The 26374-nt window shown below is 35.5% G+C and overlaps 3 protein-coding genes across 4 annotated transcripts; 2 read left to right on the top strand and 1 right to left on the bottom strand.

Moving 5' to 3' along the window:
* The first annotated feature begins 4549 nt into the window (after positions 1-4549).
* On the top strand, positions 4550-12061 carry LOC125829631 (uncharacterized). Its single transcript, XM_049508824.1, has 4 exons — positions 4550-4632; positions 8470-8705; positions 8904-9705; positions 9799-12061. The coding sequence occupies exons 2-4, from the start codon at positions 8472-8474 to the stop codon at positions 11958-11960; spliced, it is 3198 nt and encodes a 1065-aa protein (XP_049364781.1). The 5' UTR covers positions 4550-4632; positions 8470-8471; the 3' UTR covers positions 11961-12061.
* On the top strand, positions 4787-22142 carry LOC125829629 (uncharacterized). Of its 2 annotated transcripts, none has more exons than XM_049508823.1 (4): positions 4787-4951; positions 18337-18572; positions 18769-19576; positions 19669-22142. In XM_049508823.1, the coding sequence occupies exons 2-4, from the start codon at positions 18339-18341 to the stop codon at positions 21855-21857; spliced, it is 3231 nt and encodes a 1076-aa protein (XP_049364780.1). In that variant the 5' UTR covers positions 4787-4951; positions 18337-18338; the 3' UTR covers positions 21858-22142. The 2 variants fall into 2 exon arrangements, with proteins under 2 accessions (XP_049364780.1, XP_049364779.1); XM_049508822.1 differs by lacking the exon at positions 4787-4951 and adding an exon at positions 13958-14059.
* Positions 22143-23858: 1716 nt separating this feature from the next.
* LOC125829897 (putative pentatricopeptide repeat-containing protein At1g69350, mitochondrial) lies at positions 23859-26232 on the bottom strand. The gene has a single exon (XM_049509119.1). It carries the CDS (start codon positions 26163-26165, stop codon positions 23904-23906), a length of 2262 nt encoding a protein of 753 aa, XP_049365076.1. The 5' UTR covers positions 26166-26232; the 3' UTR covers positions 23859-23903.
* Positions 26233-26374: the final 142 nt, after the last annotated feature.

Raw genomic sequence — 26374 nt, 5'->3', positions numbered from 1 at the left:
TAAAGTGAATAATATATGTATTTCACATTATGTTATGAATATATTTGGATTGACTTAGCCCAACAATTAATATCAGAGTCAATTAATCATCAAGATGAGAATGAACTATCTTTATTATCTTTACCACATTTACCCTTTCATAGGTTATAACTATCTTTACTCTTAGCTTGAAAACACATAAGAAGTATGTGAGTTATGAACTATAGTTGTCGCAAATATTCGAATGATGTGAGTGACACGAAATAAATCTTCATATTATCCCATTAATATTATCTTAACGATGGATGTATGGATCAAAACTTAGTTCGAGAAAGAAATTATTGGATGTGCGAACAAAATCCTACATTATTAGCTTAAAAGAAATAGGAAGAAGCTACAAATATGGTATTGTATTGCCTTTAATTGTTTAAGACTTTTTGAAGAAAATTGTACGGGTTTGATTTAGAATATGCACCAACCATTCTAATTATTAATCTTCATCTTTTAGTTTAGGTCAAAAGTCACCATCAAAGATTTTAGTTATTTAGAGAAAACTTTAATAATCACCAACTAAACAAGAGTAAATGAAAAAATAATCAAATAATGATTATTATAATTAGATCAAGTAGAATCTAAATATTCAATTATAGTAAAAGCCAACGCACATTAATTCGATTCTCAACTTGACTATTAAAAAAAAGCAATTAAGGCAATTGGTCTAATTTAGCTAAGTAAATTATTTCTTCAATGCAATCCACAACTAATTAGGATTTCATTAAGATAAAGTTCAAGATAATTAATTCAGAATATTATTAACTGAAATGATAGAATGCTAAAATATATTCTTACTAAATCCATGTTACAAATTCTATACCACGTCTCCAAAAAGAAAAACAAAAGTTTATGTTGGTAAACTCAACGCCAATATCTTTATGTTTTAAAATTGAGATTTATAATAGTGCTATTAATTTAAAAGTTAAAACATACACAAAATTATTGCTCCCTTCATTTTAATTTGATTTTCTGATTTTCATTTGATCAAAATTTAAGGAAAAAATTTGAATCTTTTGATTTCCCCCAAGGGAATCGCGGTAGAAGAGTCGTGTGGACCACCTTGGAGTACAATTTTCATCGACAGGTAGAATTCTTGGCAGACGACGTAAATACGCGATGAAATATTATAAGTGGCAAAGCGACATTACTGTCACAATCTACTAAGATTCAGTCCTTTATTGCTTTGATTCGTCCAAAAAAAAGTATAAATACTTATGACTCCTACATAGTAATTTTTATAGGTGTTCCATTGGTGGTACAACTTTTATTTCATCAAATTATTTTATGTCAAATAATTCATCAAACTTATTTTTATTTTTTTTTAATCAAAAAGCCCTTTTGTGATTTTTTCCAAGTCCTCGTGCTGCAACAAAAATACCATGTTGGTACTTTTAAAATCTAAATGGTATTTTGTACAGTACTTCTTTCTATTTTTTTATTAAACAGTACAGTACTGTATCGACCAATCAGACAAAATCAGAAGCATAAAAAAAAAAAAAAAATTCCCTTTTTTCTTAGTAAATAAACTTAAATTCCGAGGGCTATTTTAGCAAAAATCACTAAGTCCTAGAAGAAATAAAAAATAAAATATTCTTATTTAAAACTCATAATGTTAGTGGGTCCCATTGTTGTCTGATTTTCTTAGTACTCTGCTACAATACTGAATTAAGTAATCTATCTAGATAATTGAAATATCACTTAAAATGGCAAAAAATAATAAAAAAATTAAGCCTCATTATAATATACCTTATAATTATTACTCTATTCGTCCCATTTAATGTGAGGTAGTTTAATTCAGCACGTAATTTAAAAAATAAAGGAAAACTTTAAAACTTGTATTCTAAAATGAATGATAAAAATTTGTGTGACTAGAAATCATTTCAGTAAGGATAAAATAGACATTTTAAAGTTAAATTGTTACTTAATATAGAAATGTGTCACTCCTTTTGGGTCTGACTAAAAAAAAAGTAAATCACAGAAATTGAAACAAAGAGAGTAATTTATTAAAATACTTACTATTCTTCTAAAATTTTGATTATCAACTAGCTTAGAAGGTTAATCAAGTTGGTTGTCTATATTATTTACGAGTTAGGTAAACCTTAATTAAATGATAGCAAGTTGAAAACTTCTAATAAGAGAGCGATTCTGACCCCACTTTAATGGGGCCTTATAGGTGTGCATTTGGATTAGTCGGAGCTCAATGAACATTGAGAAACATAAAAAAATCTTGTGTTCGGACTTTGAAATGAAAAAAATCATGGTAAAAAGTAATTTTACTCTTCAATAAGCCTTATGTAACATGATTATATAAATCAATTGGATAAAAAAATTACTGAATATCAAATAAGAAAATCAAAAGAAGCTATTATCATGTAATGCAATATTATTTTTCTTATAATATGTATGAGCAAGCCTCAAATTTGTAACATAAATTACAACATTAAATTTGTTCTAGCAATTAAACTAGAGCAAACCAGCACATTACAACATAGATGCATAATTAGAAAGTTCATAATTTTAAGTTAGTGTAACGTACAAAATATTAAAATGCAAAACATCATATAACTTCTAAGTATTAATAATTATGTACAATATTAAATTAAAACACTAACTTGAATTAAATCCATTCAATTCTTACGAAGTCACAAAACCGTATATATTATTATTATCTACCATCAATCAAAAATCTTGAATTTGAGTTTTTAAATATGTAAAAAAAATCTTTTAAAGAGTATGCCAATTATTACTTAATAAAATAATTTTTCAGCTTTGAACAAATCTTACACGACATAAATCTAAATCAATTAAGATTTCAATATAAAAGTTGAAAATCAAATAAGAAAACTACAACTTAATTATAGCTAACCACTTTAGGTGGCATCAGAATTTTCAAACATTAACGTTAATATTAACATATAATCGAATATACGTGTAAATACCACACATCGAATAAAAAAAAAAGTAAAAAAAGAAATATAGGAGAAAGACATAAAGACCATAAAAAGAATCTTTTTTTTTTACAGAATTCGACTAGCACAACACAAGTAATGTTTAACGGTGAGAACTTTTTAAAAAAAAAACTACTTTAAATGAAATATTCTATTGCAAATGTATAAGGAATAAATAAATTCCCATTGAACAAAAAAGGCACTCAAAAATCAAATTTGAAAAACATGTGTCCAATTTTTTACTTATTTTTTTTGTCTTTTATTGATGCTATTGATCAGCTTTTCCTCAAAGATTCAAAATATTTTTGTGTTTATTTTTAAACTTTTGACAATTAAAATTAAATAAAATAACATATTTATTTATTATGCGTTTAATATAAAGCGCGGGGAGGGGGAGGGGGAGGGTGGGTTTATAAAAAAACTCTTATTAAAAAAGCAAGGAAGGTGGAGAGAATCTAGAAAATGGCCCATTTCTTTTTACACATATTTTATTTATTTATAATGAAACTAAGGAACATGAAAGATTAAAGATAGAGAAAGGGGAGTGTTACAACTTACAACTCCAATAACTCATTTTCTATAATAAGTTTAATATTTTTTTAATTTATATTTCCTTTTATTTATTTCAGTTATCATACTTATTAAAAACAACTCATTTAAAATAATTAAGTATTATTTAAGAAAATCAAAATATAATTAATTATTAATTTTCATTTTTATCCTTATTCAATATGGAAAAGGATTAATACGATGAAAAAGATAATAGTAATAAATTGAGATAAAATACTAGTAAATAAGAATAATTAATTAATTACCTTTTTAATCAAGATTTGCTTAAGGCCTTGTATAAAAGGAAAAAAAAAGACAGGTAAATCAGACCACAAAGAGTAATGATTAACTTTTATAAGCATAATATATACATACGCTCAAACTTAGTTTCAACCGATAAATAAGCACCTCAATATTGCATATCTAAACACCTCAATTTGCTCAACCATTAGCTAAACACTTCAACTTGTTTTTATGATATCTTGTGAACGCTTCGATATTGCCACTACATAAAAAATGATCTTTAGCGGCAATAACTTAATTGTCACTAAATATGTACTTTAAGCGGTAATTAACACTCCTGGTAAAGACTTTAACACTCTTTGTTAATATGTATATTTATACACAGTGAAATTGATTTGAAGTGTCTAAATTTACATACTCAACTTAAAAGTAAAATATTTATATGTCTATTATATACGTTATAGAGAGATTTGACGATAATATATAAATAGGAAAAAAAAAAAAGAAGCATAGGAATTAAAAAAGAGACCGGATGTTGACAAATTTCATGTCACTGTTGTTATAGAAGCCTCGTTTGTTTGTGTCAAGATTTTCTTATCTGGGATTTCTCTTTCTCTTTCTCTTTCTCTTTCTTTCTTCCTTTTTTTACAAAAAAAAAATATAGTACTATTACACAACATAACCTTTGAAGTCTCATACAACTTCTGTCTGTCTCTCTTTCTCTCTCTTCTTCTTGATTTTCTCTTCTCTCTCTAAAAAAAAGTTTTTTATTTTTCTTTCTTTCTGAGAACTTGTGGCCCCAGCAGATTGAAATCTACAATCTTATATCAGTTTTATGAGGATCTGAGCTTCTTCAATGGTATTATCAAACTACCCTCTTTGTTCTTTCCTTCTAATTTTTATTTAATTATTATTATTCTGTTTGTTCGAATTTATATGACTTACTTTTTATTTTATTTTATACTGTATTGAAAAAAATGACATATTTTTATATAGGGTGTACTTATTATTATAAGTACTATTTATTACTTTGTCCTCTTTTGTTCCTCTGCTTCTTCTTTTTGGGGTCACTCAATTCTTCATGATTCTTGAATTTGTTAAATTGCTGCTAGTGTTGTTCATTGTTCAATCCATTTAAAGGGTGTTGAGGAAAAGTGTTTCCAAGATGTGGGGTTGAGGTAAATTCTTGTATATTTTACTTTTTTTTAGATTTATTCTTATTTGACTTTGAAAATCCAAGAGCAGAATATTTCTTTTTTTATTTATTTTTTGGCTTTGTTTAGCAAGTTTTGGATTCTATGGGTAATTGTGTTTAACATTTTCTTTTGGTATTTATTGTGTTATCTGGAGATTGAATTTTACTTTTGATCTTGGATCTTTTTTTTGCTTCATTTACTCTAACAAGTGAAAAAGATTGGAACTTTGTTGCTTATAAAGTGATTTGTTTTGGGTAAAGGTTAAAACTTTGAATTGCATGAGTAAAGATTGAAACTTTATTAGAAGAAAGAGTTATACTAGTCATTAAAATCCAATTTAGGAAGTTCATGGTGAGAGTGGAGTACATTGAAATCTAAGTTATGTGCTATTACAAGATTGGTTGCTTGTCTTTGTTAGCAGATTTTGATAACTAGAGAGTCGGGGATTTTCGTGCTGCTTAGAGATGAATTTCTTGATTAATTGCAATCTTGATTACTGTCCGTTGTCTTGTTTTTTCCTCTTGTATCCTTGTGCTTTATATTGTGGTTTTAGTTCATGATGGACAAGATGAGTTGGTTCCTCGTTACTGTATGCTATAGGGAGCAATTAGTTTTAAGTCTTGAAACCGGTGTGTGTGAACACAGCTTTAACAAAACAGTAATTGAAAATGTCCACGGAAGTCTCATGTGTTGTTGAATGTGTGTTCTAGGAGAAAAAAAGTTAAGATTTTTGTGATGCTTAGAGACGACTTTCTAGATTAATTGCAATCTTGATTATTGTTTGTTTCCTCTTGTATCCTTGGGCACAACGTTGTGGTTCTATTTAACGATGGACAAGACGAGTTGGTTTCTCGTTTCTGTATGCTATAGGGAGCAGTTAATTTTAAGTCTTGAAACCGGTGCGTATGAACGCAACTTTAACAAAACAGTAATTGAAAATGTCCACAAAAGTCTCGTGCGTTGTTGGAAGTGCGCTCTAGGAGACAAAATAGTTAGGATGTTTTCCACATGTTGTTTGTATGATTCGTGCAGAGTGTGTGCAATACTTAGGCTGCTTTGGTGCAATTTGTCCTTTGAAAATCATGATGGCGAGGTTTCCAAGAGTATTTTTAACAGGTATATTTGGGATTGTTTTACTTGGTAGAAACAAAGTTATCTTTCAATGCTGACTACATGTTCCCGTATCCACGATTTTTTGCACGTTAAGCTTAGGAAAGAGTACAAAAGAGAAGTCCACACGTTCACAAGTCGCGTGCATAGTCACTCCTGGAGATAATCTTGCATGTGCTAATCCGGTGTCATTAATTTGTAATCTATACAACCAATTACATGGAAATGTTAACAAAACATTAATTGTTGATTAATGTAAAAGGAAATCCGTCGAAGTTAAGCTTTTGAAAGATATATTTTAAGCAAAATAGTTTTTTCCATATCCTGTTTTTGGGAAAAAAACCCTGAAAGAGTCTTCTTCAGGACAATATCTATGCAATTGATCTTCTCTTCATAAAATTCTTCAAGGCCTCCTGATATTCTTGTTTCTGTCTTCATGAGTATATTACGGAATTGGAGAGTTTTGGATTTTGGTGCTCCTTAGAGACAAATTTTCAGATGAATTGCAATCTTGACTGGTGTCCATTGTCTTGTTTGTTTCCTCTTGTATCCTTGGGCACTGCATTGTGGTTCAAATTAATGACGGACAAGACGAGTTGGTTCCTTGTTACTGTATGCTATTATAGGGAGCAATTAGTTTTAAGTCTTGAAACCGCTGGTGGACATAACTTTAACAAATGAATAATTGGAAAAGTATATGCAAGTCTCATATATTGGATTTTGTAAGTGTTCTCTAGGAGAAAAAAAACTAGGTGTTTTTTGTCCTTGTTGCCGATGAGAATCGTGCAGAGTGTGTGCAATAATTAAGCTGCTTGCGTGCAATAATTGGGTAGCTTTGGTGCAATTTGTCCTTTGAAAATACTAAGGTGAGGTTTCTAAGAATATTTATGGCAGGTCTATTTGGGATTAGTTTACTTGGTTGAAACACATACATTTATCTTTCGATGCAGACTACATGCTCCAATATCCAAGAATCGTCGCATGTTAAACTCGACGCAAGAGAAGTACTTTAACTCGTCGCATGTTAAACTCGACGCAAGAGAACTAATTAATCTAGAAAGGAATAGTTCATTAATTATCATTTTCCATTGTGATACATCTCTAAAGGTGGTTTTCATGTATGGTGACTTTAAATAGAGAAAGTCGTCTTACATCTTGTGAGTCTATTTCTCCTTTTTCCTTTATTCCTCTGTCCCCTCTCTCTATCTATGTAAAAGAACTTTTAAAGAAAGAAATGGAGAAGATATCATTGGTGATGCAGACAAGTGATTCTGTTTTTAAGCTTCAGATAGCATACTCCATCACCTTTTACTATTTCTCGTATCATTTTGTCAGATATTTGATCATCTGCTTTCTTATCCTTACTTGTGTATTAAATTGTTGTATTGTTTGATTCTATTAAATTGTTAGTTTTCTACTCCTGGAGATAATCTTGCATGTGCTAATTCGTCATCATTAATTTGTAATCTGTACAACCGGTTACATGGAAATGTTAATAAAACATTAATTGCTGATTTATGTAAAAGGGAACTCATAAAATTAATTGATCTTCTCTTCATAAAATTCTTCAACGCGTTCTGATGTTCTTATTTGTGTTTTAGGGTATAACCATGGGCCTGTCAATGAAGATATCCTCTAGTTGGTGAAAATAATTTGTCTTTCAAGGCAAGTTAGGGGTTCTCTAAAATTAGAGAATCTCTAATTCTCATACTTACCCCTACACGAACATACAAGTCTCAACGCATAACTAAAAGACTCTTGAGGAACACCGGACTTTATGTAAGTATAACAACAACTTAGTCTTAAATCTCTACTCGTGCTATCGATTATCGAACCTGTTGTGCTTAGATTTTAGCTAACTCTGCAATCATTTTAAGATATGGTATGTCTATAGATACAACTTCCTTTATGTTATTTAGGTCTAAGTCCTTATATTTTTTTCAATCATCATGGTGTTTGCACCTGTAAACCGGTGCATATGAAGGTTTACGTAGGATATAGTTAAACCATCTTAGGCTAGCTCCCTCAATTTGTCATATTTGTGTGCTACAGAATATCTATTTTAATTCTATGTGTGCTTTCATGTATCATGTTATTCTACGTTTTCTTGGATAAAATTTATCTTTTAATCCTCCTGGAATTAGATATTTGAACTATCTGCATTTAGACACCAAAGTCCTGTTTAATCTCGCTTAACCTTCATTTTGCTAAATGTGTAAGGATATGTTGGCCCTCTCAAAATAGATGTGCTTTACATTATGCCCACAGGAGTTTGAAATGCCGTTGGTGTTTGCTGTAATGTGTTGGGATCATATGTTTGTAAATAGATGCATAGGTTCTGAATAAACTGTTTGGTTTTAATTAAATTTTTTGATGCCAAATCTTGGCAGGAATGGGAACACAAGTGCACTATAAAGGATTCTTACCAAGCTATTACTCTATGAGGGACCTTAATGAGGATGCTAACAGCAGCAGTTGGCCCCTATTTTATGGAGATAAGACCTTACCAAACGGGCAGTATTGTAATGGTTTCACGCCAAGGACTATAGCTGATGCATATCCAGGGTATGATAAGGACATTCTAAAGCAGAAAATGCTTGAACACGAGGGCATATTCAGGAATCAGGTAATGCTTCCCTTTTTTTCTTTCTTTTCTTTTTTGTGAAGTTAGTGGGAAATTTTGGTTTTCAGTATGGTTCTACATATCCTAACGCCGTGGTCTCTTGGACTCTCTTGCTTCAAATATCTTCATCTGCCATGTAATCCTTTTTTTGTCTCGTGTCAACAGCGTTGCAAATATACTTATGCAATGGTTTGCTTGTAGGTGGTTGAACTTCACCGCCTTTACAGAATTCAAAGGGACATGATGGACGAATTTAAAAGGAAGGAAATGCATAAACATCGCTCATCAATGGAGCCATCATGTTCATCCAGTCACCTAGGACCTCAAGTACCATCTGAGGATGTCCGGAAATGGAACATCGCAAACTTTCCCTTGGAAAATTCTAGTTATACTAGACCATCTACATCTGGTACTGAAATTGTCAATTCTCCTTTTAGTTCTTCAAAAGGAGATTGTTTACAGCCCGGTCGAGTTCAAATGCAAAATGGTTATTCTTCGAAAGCCTGTGATGTTTTGGAGGCTAGGCCCTCAAAGGTCCGGAAAAAATTGTTTGATCTTCACCTTCCAGCCGATGATTACTTAGATACAGAAGAAGGTGGGCAGTTGCGAGATAATGTAGGATCTTTACATCCTTGTTATCCTGCTAATGGAGATTATGTAGTTGCTCAAGAGAGTGGAACAAAATTGTTTCTTGGTGGTGGTGCAAAGGGTGATAGCCGAAAAGATGCTTCAACATCCAATTCGTGTTTGAGAAGCTCAATTGGGTTGGCTGACCTAAATGAACCAGCGCAGCTTGATGAAGCAACTGATCCTGTTGATTTTCTTGGTTATGATAATAATCATAAAGAGACTAGAAGCATAAATGCTTCTGCAAAATCAAATTCACCGTTTGTAGCTTTGCCTTGGAATTCCAATTGTGCAAGCCCAAATGAGTCTTTAAGTACCCTATACGATCGCAGTAGAGGCAAAGAGAGGGAGTGGTTGACTTCGGCACATGAAACAGGTGACAGTTCCTTCCGAAATTTCTGTATATTACTCAAGTTTAAAAGCTTCCGGAATTCTTTTGTACCTATCTTTGAGTTGCTTCAATTTGCAGGTAACATCAAAGGTAGCTCAGTTTCATTACCAAGAGGTCTCGAAGAAGAAAAGATCCCTGCAGCTTCCCATCAAGCACCAGTAATGATTAACAAAGCCTATCAAGCTCCGGGCGCTCATCTAGTTCACCATATTAAGGATGGTATTTGGAAAGATAGAACAGGACATAGTTTAGATATGTCTCACAGAAATGGTGAGCAGTCTAATTATACTCAAGTGGGACCATTTGTTACTTCCAAGATGGCTAGTCCATATCCATGTGCAAGTTCCTCTGAATTTAGCAGTTCGTGGCCGCACTCTGTCTCTTCTTGGGAGAAGCCAAACGGTAGCTTTACTCAGAAGTTATCCTCGTTGCATACAAACTCATTTTTCAACTCATCTGCAGCAGTTGGTAAGGGTTCACAGTCATCTCAGAGCCAAATTGGAGACTATTGGCAAGCTAATGGTAGCAGTTCTAGGTTGCGTCCAGGTTGTGCCGGTGAGCTACCCATCCGGAGTGGTTTCTACCATGGTTCTTCATCTGGGACGAAAGAATCACCAATTCACATTCCTTCAGGTGCTTTTGACTCTTTGAGCTACATTAAGGGGGGCGGTTTTACATCTGAACGTTCCTCTAATAATGCATGTGAGAATTTTCTTATTAGCCCTAACAATATGGATGTAAAATCTGCAAAAGACTTCAACTTAAATGTTCTAGCAACGAGTGCACTCAGCGAGGAACCTCCCAGGCGAGATGTTGAGTTTGGTAATGAAAAAAGAGAGCATCAAGACCCTGTGACTGTGTTGCCATGGCTTAAAGCTAAAGCAAATTGTAAAAATGAGGGCGTCAATACTAGGATAAGTGGAACTTCAGCAAATTCAGGCATTGTCCAGGCTTACTCAAACCCTCTTTTTTGCCAGAGTGATCCATCAGGTTTGGAACATCACCATATGAAGACCACAAAAGAAGTGGTCGAGACGCCACATGTAAGGAAAATCCTTGGTGTTCCAATCCTCGATATTCCCGTTACTTCCAGAAATGAGTCGTCATCATCACTTGTTTTTGCTTCTGCTAATCTTCGTTCTTCTCCTGAGAGAAAGACTATCAAACAAGAGAGGAGTATGGTGATCGACATTAACGTGGCTTGTGACCTTTCTATGCTTGAGGCTGAGGAACCTTATGTTATAGAACAAATTGCTACTAAGAAAGTGATGGAGACAAAAGCTATGAACATCAGGAATCACTTTGATTTGAACTCATGTATTACTGAGGATGAAGAAGAACCAGTTTCTGCTGTAACCGATAAGGCCAGTGTGAAGACTATTCTGGATATAGACCTCGAAGCCCCTGTACTTATGGACAATGAACAAGATGATTTGCCTGGAGAAGACAGTGAGAAGCAACATGAGGCATTTTCGCAGCACACACAGGAGGAACTACTCAAGACTGCAGCAGAAGCAATAGTTTCCATCTCATCATCCACTCATTGCACTGCAATAGAGGAAGCAAAAAGTGATCCGTCTGATGATCCCCTGGAATCTCTTCGATGGTTTGTTGACGTGGTCTCTTCTTGTGCAGCGGAGCTTGATAGTACTCCATCTGCTAAAGAAATTACAGGCAAGAACAACAACATGATGGTTGCACTTGCACATAGTTCTTTTAAGGAAATAGATTACTTTGAAGCCATGACATTGCAACTAACAGAGACCAAGGAGGAAGATTACATGCCTAAGCCATTTGTTCCTGAAGTCCAAACAGTAGAAGATGCCAGTTCACTAACAAACCGACCACGAAGAGGGAATGCAAGGAGGGGAAGACAACGGAGGGACTTCCAAAGGGATGTCCTTCCTGGTCTGTCTTCATTGTCAAGGCATGAAGTGACTGAAGACATCCAGATATTCGGAGGGTTGATGAGAGCAACAGGCCATACTTGGAACTCCAGTTTGACAAGAAGGAACGGGACAAGAAATGGAGGTGCAAGGGGAAGGAGGAAAAAAGTCGTGGACACCAGTACCCCGGTATTGACTACAACAACGACAACCTCTCCACTAATTTACCAACTTAACAACATTGAAGCCAGTTTGGAAGATAACAAAAGCCTAACAGGGTGGGGAAAGACGCCTAGACGCCCTCGGAGACAAAGATGCCCTGCAGGCAATCCTTCTCCTGTCCTGTTAACTTAAAACACAGGGCAAATAACTCTGTAATTTCATCCATTCATCATTTATAGAGATGACATTAACCGATTCGCGTTCATCTTATGAATTTCTGGAGTGAATTTTTTTTTAGCTACATGAGGATTGTCATTGTACATGTTTTTGTGATTGCAGGAATTGTTTCAGAGAATGAAATGATGGAAAATTCATAGGCATCTATTATATCCCTCATGTGTTGTGTTAATCTAATCTCTATGATGTTTTTTTTTTTTTTTTTTTTTTTTACCGTGGTTTCCGGGCGTCGCTTTGCGAACCCGACTAGCTGTACCCACCGGGTCCCGCTGTTTCAAGGCGGGTCCACCACGGTTAGTTCCACGGGGCCCTGGAGACGCGGCCGGTTTGTAATGCCTCCAGTGGCCCTGCTGGGGCTCGAACCGGCGACCTGAAGGACTTTGTCCCAGACCTTTACCAGCTGAGCTACCCCTCAGGGTTAAATCTCTATGATGTAACCTCGTTGTCGTAGGAAAGTTACACTGTATATACAAGATCGTCCTTTTGATTTATATGTATATTCTCGTGTTTTAACATTATAAGTATGAATTGTTTATTAGACTAAATAAAAGAAATATAGGACTAAGACATAAAGACCATAAAAGAATCATTTTACAGTATTTTAATGGTACAAGTAAAGTTTATAAAGGAAATATTCTATTGCAAATATATGAGGAATAAAAGAAATTCCTATTGAACAAAAATAAAGGCACTCAAAATTAACTGAAAAAACACGCGTGCATTTTTTTTTATAAATATTTTATTAATGCTATTAGTCACCTTTTTTCTCAAAGATTCAAATTATTTTTTTTAAATAGATTTATTGGCAATTAAAAGACATATTTTTATATATTATATCTATAGTATAATGTGACAAGGAAAGAGGGAAGGGGGTTATCAGTTTTCTTTTTTTATTACTCTAATATCTGTACTAAAAGCAAGGAAGGTGGAGAGAATCTAGAAAATGTCCATTTCTTTTTCATTTCCTAAAAAACACACATATTTTATTTATTTATAATGACAATAAATATGGGAAACAAATCAATATGATCAATAAGGAAGAGTAATGAATTGAGATACATAATAAATAGGGATAATTTAGCTAATTACTTTTTAGTTCAAATTAACTTTTTTACTGGCGCAATACGTTTAACATACTCTCAAATTTGACATCAATTTTGAGAGTGCACATCTATACACCTCAATTTGATTTAAATCAATAACTAATAAATTAAACACTTCAATTTATTTTTACTATGCCTCATAAAAATTTGATATTGACGTAATATATACATTTTATACAAGTCTTGACTCTTGATAATCATTTTATAAGTTTGAATGTTTAACTAATATAGTGTAGAGAAGTTAAACTATTTAGACGGGCATATTCATAAGTTAAGATTACTTTGAGAGTTTATTTATACCTTAATGATTTTTTTTTATATCATGTTATATTATAATAATATTTAGTTATGCTATTTGGTAATGTTCAAACTCTGTGTTAAATCAAATAGATTGAAACGGAGGAATAAAAAGAGACCGAATGTTGACAAATTTCATGTCCACTGTTATTACAGAAGCCTCGTTTGTTTGTGTGAAGATTTTCTTATCTGGGATCTCTCTTTCTTTCTTCATATTTTACAAAAATATAGTACTACACAACCTTTGAAGTCTCATAGAACTTGTGTCTTTCTCTCTCTTCTTCTTGATTTTCCCTTCTCTCTCTAAAAAAAAAGAGCTTTCTTTTTCTTTGTTTCTGAGAAGTTGTGGCCCCAGCAAATCGAAATCTCCAATCTTTTTTCAGTTTTATGAGGATCTGAGTTTCTTCAATGGTGTTAGCAAACTACCCACTTTGTTCTTTTCTTCTAATTCTTTCATAATTATTATTACTACATCATGTAAAATGGGAGGGAGTATTATTAGTGTACTATTTATTACTTTGTCCTCTTTTGTTCCTCTGCTTCTTTTTTTTTTTGGGGTCACTCAATTCTCCATGATTCTTGAATTGCTGCAAGTGTTGTTCAATCCATGAAAAAGGGTGTTGAGAACAAGTGCTGCCAAGATGTGGGGTTGAGGTAAATTCTTGTATATTTTGCTTGATTTATTCTTATTTGACTTTAAAAATCCAAGGACAAAATAAGTCTATTTTGTTTTTTTGTTTGGTTTTAGATTCTATGGGTAATTGTGTTTATACATTTTTTTAATGTTATTTGTAGATTTGATTAAGTTCTCGAGTTTACTAGTGATCCTCTCTATTTGGGATCTTTTTTGTGGCTTTTGTGTTTATGATTTCTTCATTTACTCTAACAAGTGAAAAAGATTGGAACTTTGTTGGTTTTAAAGTGATTTGTGCTTCATTTACTCTTACAGTTGAAAAAGATTGGAACTTTGTTGCTTATAAAGTGAGTTGTTTTGGGTAATGGTTTAAACTTTGAATTGCATGAGTAAAGAGTGAGACTTTATTAGAAGAAAGACCTATACTAGTTATTAAAATCCAATTTAGGAAGTTCATGGTGAGAGTGGAGTAGATTAAAATCCAATTTATATGCTATTACAAGATTGGTTGCTAGTCTTTGTTAGCAGATTATGATAATTGGAGAGTTGGGGATTTTCATGTTGCTTAGAGATGGATTTCTAAATTAATTGCAATCTCGGTTACTGTCCATTGTCTTGTTTGCTTCCTCTAGCATCCTTGGGCACTACATTGTGGTTCTTGTTAATGATGGGCAAGGCGAGTTGGTTCCTTGCTACCCTTGCTATACGGAGCGATTAATTTAAGTCTTGAAATCGGTGCGTGTGAACGCAACTTTAACAAACAGTAAATGAAAATGCCCACGAAAGTCTCGTGTGTTGTTGAAAGTGCGCTCTAGGAGACAAAAAAGTTTAGGATTTTTTCCACATGTTGCTTGTGAGAATCATGCAAAGTGCGTGCGTTACTCGGGCTGCTCTGGTGCAATTTGTCCTTTGAAACATATGATGGCAAGGTTTTTGTAAGAATATTTTTAACAGGTCTATTTGGGATTATTTTACCTGGTAGAAATACAGGTTTTTAAATATTATTTTATAAGGGCTTGGTAGAAACACAATTATCTTTTGACTACCGGAAAAGTTTCGCTAACCGGCAGGCAATAGAATCAGCCGATAGGCGCAGGCAAGCGTAGCGAATCACATAGATAAGCCCTACCTGTCAGCGCACGGATGGATAGGGTGAGCGAAGTGCGAAGGGGAAGGTGTTGACTACATGTTCTCGTATCCAAGAATTGTCTCATGTTAAGCTTAGGAAAGAGTACAAAAGAGAAGTCCACACATTCACACGTTGCGTGCAAAGTCTTCTACTCCTAGAGATAATCTTGCATGTGCTGATCTGGCATTATTAATTTGTAATCTATACAACCAATTACATGGAAATGTTAACAAAGTATTAATTGCTTATTTATGTAAAGGGAAAACCGTCAAAGTTAAGCTTTTGAAAGATATACTTGAAGCAGGATAGGTTTTTCCATTTCCTCTTTTTGGGAAATAAACCTGAAAGAATCTTCTTCAGGTTAGTATCCATGCAATTGATCTTCTCTTCATAAAATTTTTCAAGGCGTTCTGATAGTCTTGTTTCTGTCTTCATGAGTAGATTACGGTAATTGGATAGTTTTGGATTTTGGTGCTGCTTAGAGACAAATTTCCAAATTAATTGCAATTTTGATCAGTATCTGTTGTCTTGTTTGTTTCCTCTTGTATCCTTGGGCACTACATTGTGGTTCTAATTAACAATGGACAAGACAAGTTGGTTCCTCATCACCCTATGCTGTCAGGAGTAATTAGTTTTAAGTCTTGTAACCGGTGCGTGTGAACACAACTTTAACAGAATAGTAATTGAAAATGTCCATGGAATTCTCACATATTGGATGTTGAAAGTCTCTAGGAGAAAAAAAGCTAGGAGGTTTTTTTTGTCCTTGTTGCCTATGAGAATCGTGCAGAGTATGTGCAGTAATTAGGTTGCTTTCATGCAATTTGTCCTTTAAAAATCACGATGGTGAGGTTTCTAAGAATATTTTTGGCAGGTCTATTTGGAATTATTTTAGTTGGTAGAAACACATTTTTCTTTGATGCTTACTACATGCTCTAATATCCAAGAACATCGCATGTTAAACTCGATGCAAGAGAGGTACATTAACGAATTAATCAAGAAGGAATAGTTCATTAATTATCATTTTATTGTGATACATCTCTAAAGGTTATGGCATCTTTAAATAGAGAAAGTCGTCTTACATCTCGTGAGTCGATTTCTCCTCTTCCCTTTATTCCTCCATCCCCTCTCTCTATCTGTGTGAAAGAACTTTAAAAGAAACAGGGTAAGAAAGAAATGGAGGAAGATATCATTAGTGATGCAGACAAGTGATTCTGTTTCTAAGCTTCAGATAGCAGTACTCCATCACCTTTTACTATTTCTCATATCATTTCAGATATTTGATCATTTGCTTTCTTACCCTTACTTGTGTATTACATTTGCTGTATTGTTTGATTCTATTTTGTAAGTAATTTGATGTAAGCTAGGAGTTTTCCCCCATATTGCTGGTGAGAATCGTGCAAAGTGCGTGCAATGCTTGGGTGTCTCTAGTGCAATTTGTCCTTTGACGGTTAGGTTTCTAAGAATATTTACAACAGGTCTATTTGGGATTATTTACTCGGTAGAAACAACAGTTTTCTATTGATGCTGGTGACATGTTCCAGTATCCAAGAATTGTCTCTTGTACATAGTGGTCAAAGTCTTCTACTCCCAGAGATAATCTTGCTGATTTATGTAAACTGTAAAGAGAAAGTAATCGAAGTTAGCTTTTGAAAGATATACTTGAAGCAGAACAATTTTTTGCGTTTCCTCTTTTTGGGAAAAAATAACAACCTGTAATAGTCTTTTCCAGGATAGTATCTATGCTATTGATCTTCTCTTCATAAAATTCTTCAAGGTGTCCTGAAATTCTTATTACTATTTGTTTCCTCTGCTATCCTTGGGCACTATGTTGTGGTTGTAATTAATTATGGAAAAAAGAAGAGTTGGTTCCTCGTTACTGTATGCTATACAGAATAATTAATTTGAAATCTTGAAATGGGTGCGTGTGAACATAACTTTAACAAAGTATGCTCTAGGAGAAAAAAAAAGCAAGGAGTTTTCCCCCATGTTGCTGGTGAGAACCGTGCAGAGTGCGTGCAGTACTTGGGGTTGCTCTTGTGCAATTTTTCCTTTAAAGGTCTTTTGGATTGTTTTACTTGGTATAAACATAGTTATCTTTCGATGCTGACTACATGCTCCAGTATCCAAGAATTGTTGCATGTTACACTTAGGAAAGAGTACAAAAGAGAAGAAGTCCACAAGTTCAGACACCGTGGGCAAACTCTGCTAATCCTGGAGATAATTTTGCATGTGCTGATCTGGCCTCATTAATTTGTAATCTGTACAACCGGTTATATGGAAATGTTAATAAAATATCAATTGCTGATTTATGTAAGGGAAAGTTGTCGTGGTTGCTTTTGAAAGATGTTACTTGAAGCAGAATAGTTTCTTTTTTTCCTTTTCCTCTTTTCTGTTTTAGGGTATAACCCATGGGCCCGTCAATGAAGATATCCTCTAGTTGGCAAAAATAGTTTGTCTTTCAAGGCAAGTTAGGGGTTCTCTAAAATTAGAGAATCATACTTACCCCTACACAAACATACAAGTCTCAACGCATAACTAAAATACTCTTGAGGAACACCGAACTTTATGTAAGAGTAACCACAACTTAGTCTTAATCTCTACCCCTGCTATCAGTTATTGAGCCTGTTTTTTTTTTTTTTTTTTAATCCAACTCCGGCATCATTTCAAGAAATTGTATGTCTACTGATACAACTACCGTCATGTGATTTAGATAAGTCCTCTTTTATTATTTTCAATCATCATGGTGTTGCACCTGTAAATCGGTGCATATGGAGGTCTACGTGGGATATAGCTAAACCATCTTAGGCTTGTTCCTCAATTGATCATCTTTGTGTTCTACTTGTTCTTATCTATTCTACAGCACATCTTTTTCTGAAGTCATACACTCCCCTAGCACGTGTTTGATACCAAAGTTCTGTCTAAATCACTTAACCTTCATTTTGCTAAATGTGTAAGGAATGTTGGCCCTCTCAACATAGATGTGCTTTACATAATGCCGCCGTTGGTGTTTGCTGTAATCTGTTGGGATCATATGTTCGTAAATAGATGTGTAGATTCTGAGTATCTCAATTCTGTTTCATTGTGGTCATCTTTTTAGAACAATTTCAAAGTTTATTCAGAATAAACTGTTTGGTTTTAATTAAATTCTTTGATGCCAAATCTTGGCAGGAATGGGAACACAAGTGCACTACAAAGGATTCCTACCAAGCTATTACTCTATGAAGGACCTTAATGAGGATTCTAACAGCAGCAGTTGGACCCCATCTTATGGAGATAAGACATTACCAAACGGGCAATATTGTAATGGTTTCACCCCGAGGACTACAACTAATGCATATCCAGGGTATGATAAGGACATTCTAAAGCAGACAATGCTTGAACACGAGGCCATATTCAGGAATCAGGTAATGCTTCCATTTCTTTTCTTTTTTGAGAGGTTAGTTGGAAATTTTGGTTTTCAGTATGGTTCTACATATCCTAATGCCGTGGTCTCTTAAACCTTCCTGCTTCAAAATCTCTTCATCTGTCATGTAATCCTTTTTTTTTTTTGCCTTGTGGCAATGGTGTTACAAATATACTTATGCAATGGTTTGCTTGTAGGTGGTGGAACTTCATCGCCTTTACAGAATTCAAAGGGACATGATGGACGAATTTAAAAGGAAGGAAATGCATAAATATCGCTCATCAATGGAGCCATCATGTTCATCCAGTCACCTAGGACCTCAAGTACCATCTGAGGATGTTCGGAAATGGCACATCGCAAACTTTCCGTTGGAAAATTCTAGTTATACTAGACCATCTACATCTGGTACTGAAAATGTTAATTCTCCCTTTAGTTCTTCAAAAGGAGATGTTGTACAGCCTGGTCGAGTTCAAATGCAAAATGGTTATTCTTCGAAAGCCTGTGATATTTTGGAGGCTAGGCCCTCAAAGGTCCGGAAAATGTTGTTTGATCTTCACCTTCCAGCCGATGATTACATAGATACAGAAGATGGTGGGCAGTTGCGAGATAATGCAGGATCTTTACATCCTAGTTATCCTGTTAATGGAAATTATGTAGTTCCTCAAGAGAATGGAAAAAAAAATTTTCTTGGTGTTGATGGGGCTGCAAAAGGTGATAGCCGAAAAGATGCTTCAACATCCAATTCATGTTTGAGAAGCTCAATTGGGTTGGCTGACCTAAATGAACCAGCGCAGCTTGATGAAGCAACTGATCCTGTTGATTTTCTTGGTTACGGTAATAATCATAAAGAGACTAGAAGCATAAATGCTTCTGCAAAATCAAATCCACCATTTGTGGCTTTGCCTTGGAATTCCAATTGTGCCAGCCCAAATGAGTCTTTAAGTAACCTATACAATCGCAGTAGAGGCAAAGAGAGGGAGTGGTTGGTTTCGGCATATGAAACCGGTAATAGTTTCTTCTGAAACTTCTGTATATTTCTTGAGTTTAGCTGCTTCCGGAATTCATTTGTACCTATCTTGAGTTGCTTCAATTTGCAGGTAATATCAAAGGTAGCTCAGTTTCATTACCAAGAGGTCTCGAAGAAGAAAAGATCCCTGCAGCTTCCCATCAAGCACCAGTAATGATTAACAAAGCCTATCAAGCTCCGGGCGCTCATCTAGTTCACCATATTAAGGATGGCATTTGGAAAGATAGAACAGGACATAGTTTAGATATGTCTCACAGAAATGGTGAGCAGTCTAATTATACTCAAGTGGGACCATTTGTTACTTCCAAGATGGCTAGTCCATTTCCATGTGCAAGTTCCTCTGAATTTAGCAGTTCGTGGCCGCATTCTGTCTCTTCTTGGGAGAAGCCAAACGGTAGCTTTACTCAGAGGTTATCCTCATTGCATACAAACTCATTTTTCAACTCATCTGCAGCAGTTGGTATGGGTTCACAGTCATCTCAGAGACAAATTGGAGACTATTGGCAAGCTAATGGTGGCAGTTCTAGGGTGCGTCCAGGCTGTCCCAGTGGGATACCCAACCGAAATGTTTTCTACCATGGGTCCTCATCTGGGACAAAAGAATCACCAATTCACGTCCCTTCAGGTGCTTTTGACTCTTTGAGCTACATTAAGGGGGACCGGTTTACATCTGAACATTCCTCTAATAATGCATGCGAGAATTTTCTCATTAGTTCTAACAATACGGATGTGAAATCTGCAAAAGGTTTCAACTTAAATGTGCTAGCAACAAGTGCACTCAGTGAGGAACCTCCCAGGCAAGATGTTGAGTTTAGTAATGAAAAAAGAGAGCGTCAAGACCCTGTGACAGTTTTGCCGTGGCTTAAAGCTAAAGCAAATTATAAAAATGAGGACGTCAATACAAGGATAGGTGGAACTTCAGCAGATTCAGGATTTGTCCAGGCTTACTCAAACTCTCCTTTCTGCCAGAGTGATCCATCAGCTTTGGAACATCACCATATGAAGACCGCAAAAGAAGTGTGCGAGATGGGACATGTAAGAAAAATTCTTGGTGTTCCAATCCTCGATATTCCCGTTGCTTCCAGAAATGAGTCGTCATCATCACTTGTTTTTGCTTCTGCTAATCTTCGTACCTCTCCTGAGAGAAAAACTATCAAACAAGAGAGGAGTATGGTGATCGACATTAACGTGGCTTGTGACCTTTCTATGCTTGAGGCTGAGGAACCTTATGTTGTAGAACAAATTGCTACTAAGAAAGTGATGGAGACAAAAGCTATGAACATCAGGAATCACTTTGATTTGAACTCATGTATTACTGAGGATGAAGAAGAACCAGTTTCTGCTGTAACCGATAAGGCCAGTGTGAAGACTATTCTGGATATAGACCTCGAAGCCCCTGTACTTATGGACAATGAACAAGATGATTTGCCTGGAGAAGACGATGAGAAGCAACATGAGGCATCTTCGCAGCTGCCTAACCATAAACCTGAGCAAACACAGGAGGAATTACTCAGGACTGCAGCAGAAGCAATAGTTGCCATCTCATCATCCACTCATTGCATCTCGACTGAGGAAAGACACAGTGATACGTCTGATGATCCTCTGACATCTCTTCGATGGTTTGTTGATGTGGTCTCTTCTTGTGCAACCGAGCTAGATAGTACTCCATCTGCTAAAGAAATTACATGCAAGAACACCAACATGATGGTTACACATAGTGCTTTTAAGGAAATTGATTACTTTGAAGCAATGACATTGCAATTAACAGAGACCAAGGAGGAAGACTACATGCCCAAGCCATTTGTTCCTGAAGTCCAAACAGTGGAAGATGCAGGAGCCAGTTCACTAACAAACCGACCCCGAAGAGGGAATGCAAGGAGGGGAAGACAGCGGAGGGACTTCCAAAGGGATATCCTTCCCGGTCTAGCTTCATTGTCAAGGCATGAGGTGACCGAAGACATTCAGATATTTGGAGGGTTGATGAGAGCAACAGGCCATACTTGGAACTCCAGTTTGACAAGAAGGAATGGGACAAGAAATGGAGGTACTAGGGGAAGGCGGAAAAAAGTTGTGGACACCAGTACCCCAGCCCCGGTTTTGACCACAACAACAACGAGTTCTCCACTAACACACCAACTTAATAACATTGAAGCCAGTTTGGAAGACAATAAAAGCCTAACAGGGTGGGGAAAGACACCTAGACGCCCTCGGAGACAAAGATGCCCTGCAGGCACTCCTTCGGCTGTCCTGTTAACTTAAAACACAGGGAAAACGAGGCTGTAATTTCATCCATTCATCGCTCATAGAGTGACATTAACCGATTAACGGATTTAGGGAGCTTCTTTTATGAATTTCAGGAGTGAATTTTTTAGCTGCATGGGGATTGTTGTTGTACATGTCTTTGTTCTTGCTCCATAATTTGGAGCCCCCATTATTATGTTTCTGCCATTGGATCTACTGACCCTGTATTCAGCAAGATGCTGCATAATGTCTTGTGCTATTAGCATTTTATTAATGCTATTCAGTGAATGTTGTTGGCTTCCACATGCTTTTTCCCTCTTATCTTAACATAAGATCTTCATGGGAGTTGGCCTCTGAAAATTACAAGTACAACAACATACCCATCTAATCCCATAGCTGTGGTCTTTGGAGGGTTTAGTGTACGCTGATCTTACTCCCTACCTCGTGGAGATAGTAAAGGTTGTTTCTAGAAGATGCTTGGCTCAAGTAACACATAATAACAATAATTGTAAAATAAACAACTATGAGAATAATGTCGTTGCTACAGATATGAACAAAGAGATGTGACTAACTCTATAGTTGGAAGAATAATAGGATAGAGGAAACTCAAGATTCACATGGTCAGTTCGATTTTTACTTATTTGGAATTGAGACATAATAACCAAAATATTACCTTTTTATTTATTTTGTTCTATTTCTTGTTTTTGTTATCTTGCAATGTATAATAATGACAACACATATCTGAAAGTCTTGAAAAGATTTCAAGTTTGGGCCTACCAAAAGTATTAGGTTGGACAGTGTACTCCCACATTCTGTCCATTGTTTGGTTCTCCACTTCTTCTGTGGTTCACAACTTCACACTTAATTCCCTTTGTGCCCAAAGGAAGGGACCATCAGAATAATGAATAATAATACTAATATAACAACACGATCAACGATGAAACTAGAAATTTAAATAAATTTTTTTTTTTTTTTTTTTTTGAGAATAGAAATTTAAATAAATTTATTCTTACCCTATTTACAAATTTTAAATTTTAACAAAAAACGATTCAATTGAACCCCTTACACCCCTCTGCTACGTCTGTTGGACCACAAGTCTTTTTCTATAGAACATATTTAATAAGAATATGAATGATAAGACAATGTTTTGATGAAACCTTGAGTACTAAAATTCAATAATAATTAGTTGGAATGAGAAACATGAATTTAAAAGTTGAAGATATTCTACAAACAATGACATTAACATGGAAATTAAAATCTTGGTTGTGTTTAGTCAGGTTTTCTGAATGCTTCAAGTAGAACGCGTGGTGCCATGCATCATCAAAATATGGATTATGGACTCTCTTATCTTGGGTCTTCGTTTTCGTTTTCGTTTTCTTTCTGGTGTAGGTTGAAATATGCATTTCGTTCCATTTCTCCTCTTTCTTGATCCTGGTTCAGATGACTTATGAGTTACACACTTGTCATCAGGGACATCTCATCTAGTTAGCATAGTGCTGTCTGAAGTCCAAGGCAGGTTGGAGATAAAAAGTGGGCTATGTATCAAGTTTTTGCTCAATCCATGAGAATAGCTACTTGACAGAAAGAGAATGGCAGTATTGAGCTCCGTAGCAGACATAATTCCCGTTGAGTTGCCGTTCAAGAAAATTACCTGATGATCCAGGGACAACTTTAAATCCCCTCTTAGCCAGTTTTTGGCAGATCAGCAGTCATTTCCAGTTCAGAGCCTGTAAAAGCAGCCCGGTGCACTAAGCTCCCGCTATAAGAGGTGTCCGGGGAAGGGTCGGGCAACAAGGATCTATTGTACGCAATCTCACCTTGCATTTCTGCAAGAGGTTGTTTCCATAGATTGAACCTGTCACCTCCTGTAACGTGGCAACAACTTTACCAATTACGCCAACGCTCCCCTTCCCCATTTAGAGTCTGTATGAAATAAATATTGTATATTCCCAGGCTAATCAGTTCTTTAAATCCAAAAACAATGGAAGCAGCTACTTCCAATATCAGAGCATCAATATAGGCTTGAGACTTCCCTTTATGCAAATGAAGTATGTGACATTTGCTTTATGCTGGTATTCTTTTCTCAACTTCAATCATACTATATCCATCGACCTTTTTTAAACCTAAACTTCGCATCTTTGACCTCACCATTCTAGATTCATTCCATTCTCCTTCTTCTGCATATATGTTGGATAATAGAGTATAATATCCAGTATCATCTGTTTGCATGTTTTCAAGCCTTTGTTGGATCATCTTGATAATATCCATTCTCTTGTGAATTCTACATCCATTTACCAGGGCACCCCAAATACTAACATCTGCAGGAAACGGCATCGAAGTGATGACTTCATAGGCTTTATCAATATCACCAGCTCGACTAAGAAGATCAACTAGACATGCAAAATGTTCGGGTTTGGGTTCAATGTTCAAGTTAATCATCAAGTTAAAGAAATATTTCCCTTCATTCAGATAACCAGAATGACTGCAAGCAGATAGAATATTTGTTAAAATGATGTCATTTGGTTTTATTCCACTATTTACCATTTCATGAAAGAGTGAGATGGCATCATCGATTTGACCATGCATTCCATAACCACCTATCATGGCACTCCAAGATATTATGCTCGTTTCAAACATACTATCAAAAACTCTTCGAGCCATCCAGAGATCTCCACATTTAGCATACATATCTGTCAGAGCAGTATCGATATACATATCATGCCTCACATCAAAGATGATTAACTTATGGTGAATCCACTTTCCCTTCTCCAGCCATCCTATAGTCGAGCATGCTTGAATTGCAGCTAAGAAGGTCACTTCATCCATTCTGCTCGAGTTTGAGTATATCTCATCAAAGAGACTAATAGCTTCCCGAGATAAACCATTTTGGGTAAGTCCACACATCATTGAATTCCAAGTCACAATACTTCTTTCTAGTGTATCATTGAATATCATGAGCGCATAGTTCACAAGTCCACATTTACTGTACATGTCAATCAGTGAATTCTGGACAAACTCCGTAGAAAAGCCAGTCCTGATAACGTGGCTATGAATTTGACAGCCAAATTCAGAAAACCCAATATCTCCAGAAGCTGAGAGGACACTTGCCAGAGTATACGAGTCTGGCAATATTCCTTTTCTAACCATATCCACAAAAAGCGTCAATGCCTTATCAGAAAATCCTTCATGCACATAACCTGATATGAGCATATTCCACGAGATGATATGTCTGTCTTGAGACGAACCAAATACCTTGTGGCAATCATTTAGCTTGCCACAGTTAGCATACAAGTCAACCAATGCTGAGCCTAGAAGATCATTGCCACAATCAAAAGCATTTCTAACTATAAAACCATGTATAGACTTCCCTTCGTTTAGCCAACCCAACCTAGCACAAGAACATAAAACAGCCATAACAGTAACTTCATTGTATTCCACATCAGACTCATGCATCTTAACAAACAACGCCAACGCTTCATGATAGCAACCATTCTGATTGTAGCAGGACATCATTGCTGTCCAAGTATAAGTGCTCTTATCAACAGAATTACGAAAAAGCAACTCAGCACTACACGTATCGCCACATTTTCCATACATTGCAACAAGCGAGTTTATCAAAGACCCATCACTCTGAATATTCTTTCTCAATATATAACCATGAACAGATTTCCCAACTCTCCATACACCCAACTCACCACAACCCTCAACTGCACTAAGCAAAGCCACTGAATCAATTTCAACACCCTCCTTAACCAAATCCCCAAAAATCTCCAATCCTTCCTTACCTTTCCCATTACGTACATAGCTCGAAATAATCGAACTCCACGAAACAACATCCTTCACAGACATTTCATCAAACAACTTCCTTGCATAAACTGTCCACCCAAGTTCACCATACATACTCAACAACGCCGTCTCGACAACAGAATCAGACTCAAACCCACATTTCAAAATCCTTCCATGAACCTTCCGACCAACACCCAGATCACCAATTGCAGAAATAGCTCTCAAAACTGAAGGGTAAATGAAGCTACTGGTTTCAGATAGTTGACAAAGCATACTGTGGTAAAGAAAAATGGCTTCTTGAAAACAGCTATTCCAAACATGGCACTTGATTATTACACCCCACATGAAAGAATCTGGGTTTGGGAATGTGTCAAAGATGAGTCTTGAAGTTTTGAGGGAACCCATTTGGGAATAAGACTCAATAAGCTTGGTGGAAGCAAGTGGATCTTTGCGGAGACCATTGATGATGAGATGTGCGTGAAGTTGTGCTACTGATCTTGAGCTTGAACATGATCTGAACAGTGGCATATACTGTATCATTCTTGAATTTTAGTTCAATGAGTTTCATTATTTTGGTTAAGAGTTTTGGAGGGAGCATATATGAGAGTTGTTCATTTTTCTTCTGACATTTGGAGGGAAAAATATGTGAACTTTTATATAAGAGCCCGATCCATAGCTAATCGAGGCTTGTTTAAACTTTCATATTTACTATCTTATTATTCGATACTATATTTCGTCTAATCGCAAAC

Source organism: Solanum verrucosum, unplaced genomic scaffold (assembly GCF_900185275.1).
Source record: "Solanum verrucosum unplaced genomic scaffold, falcon-dt-bn FXZP01000008.1, whole genome shotgun sequence".
NCBI classification, from domain to species: Eukaryota; Viridiplantae; Streptophyta; class Magnoliopsida; order Solanales; family Solanaceae; genus Solanum; species Solanum verrucosum.
Note: the sequence above shows the minus strand (reverse complement) of the source record. Positions and strands in the feature narration are given on the sequence as shown.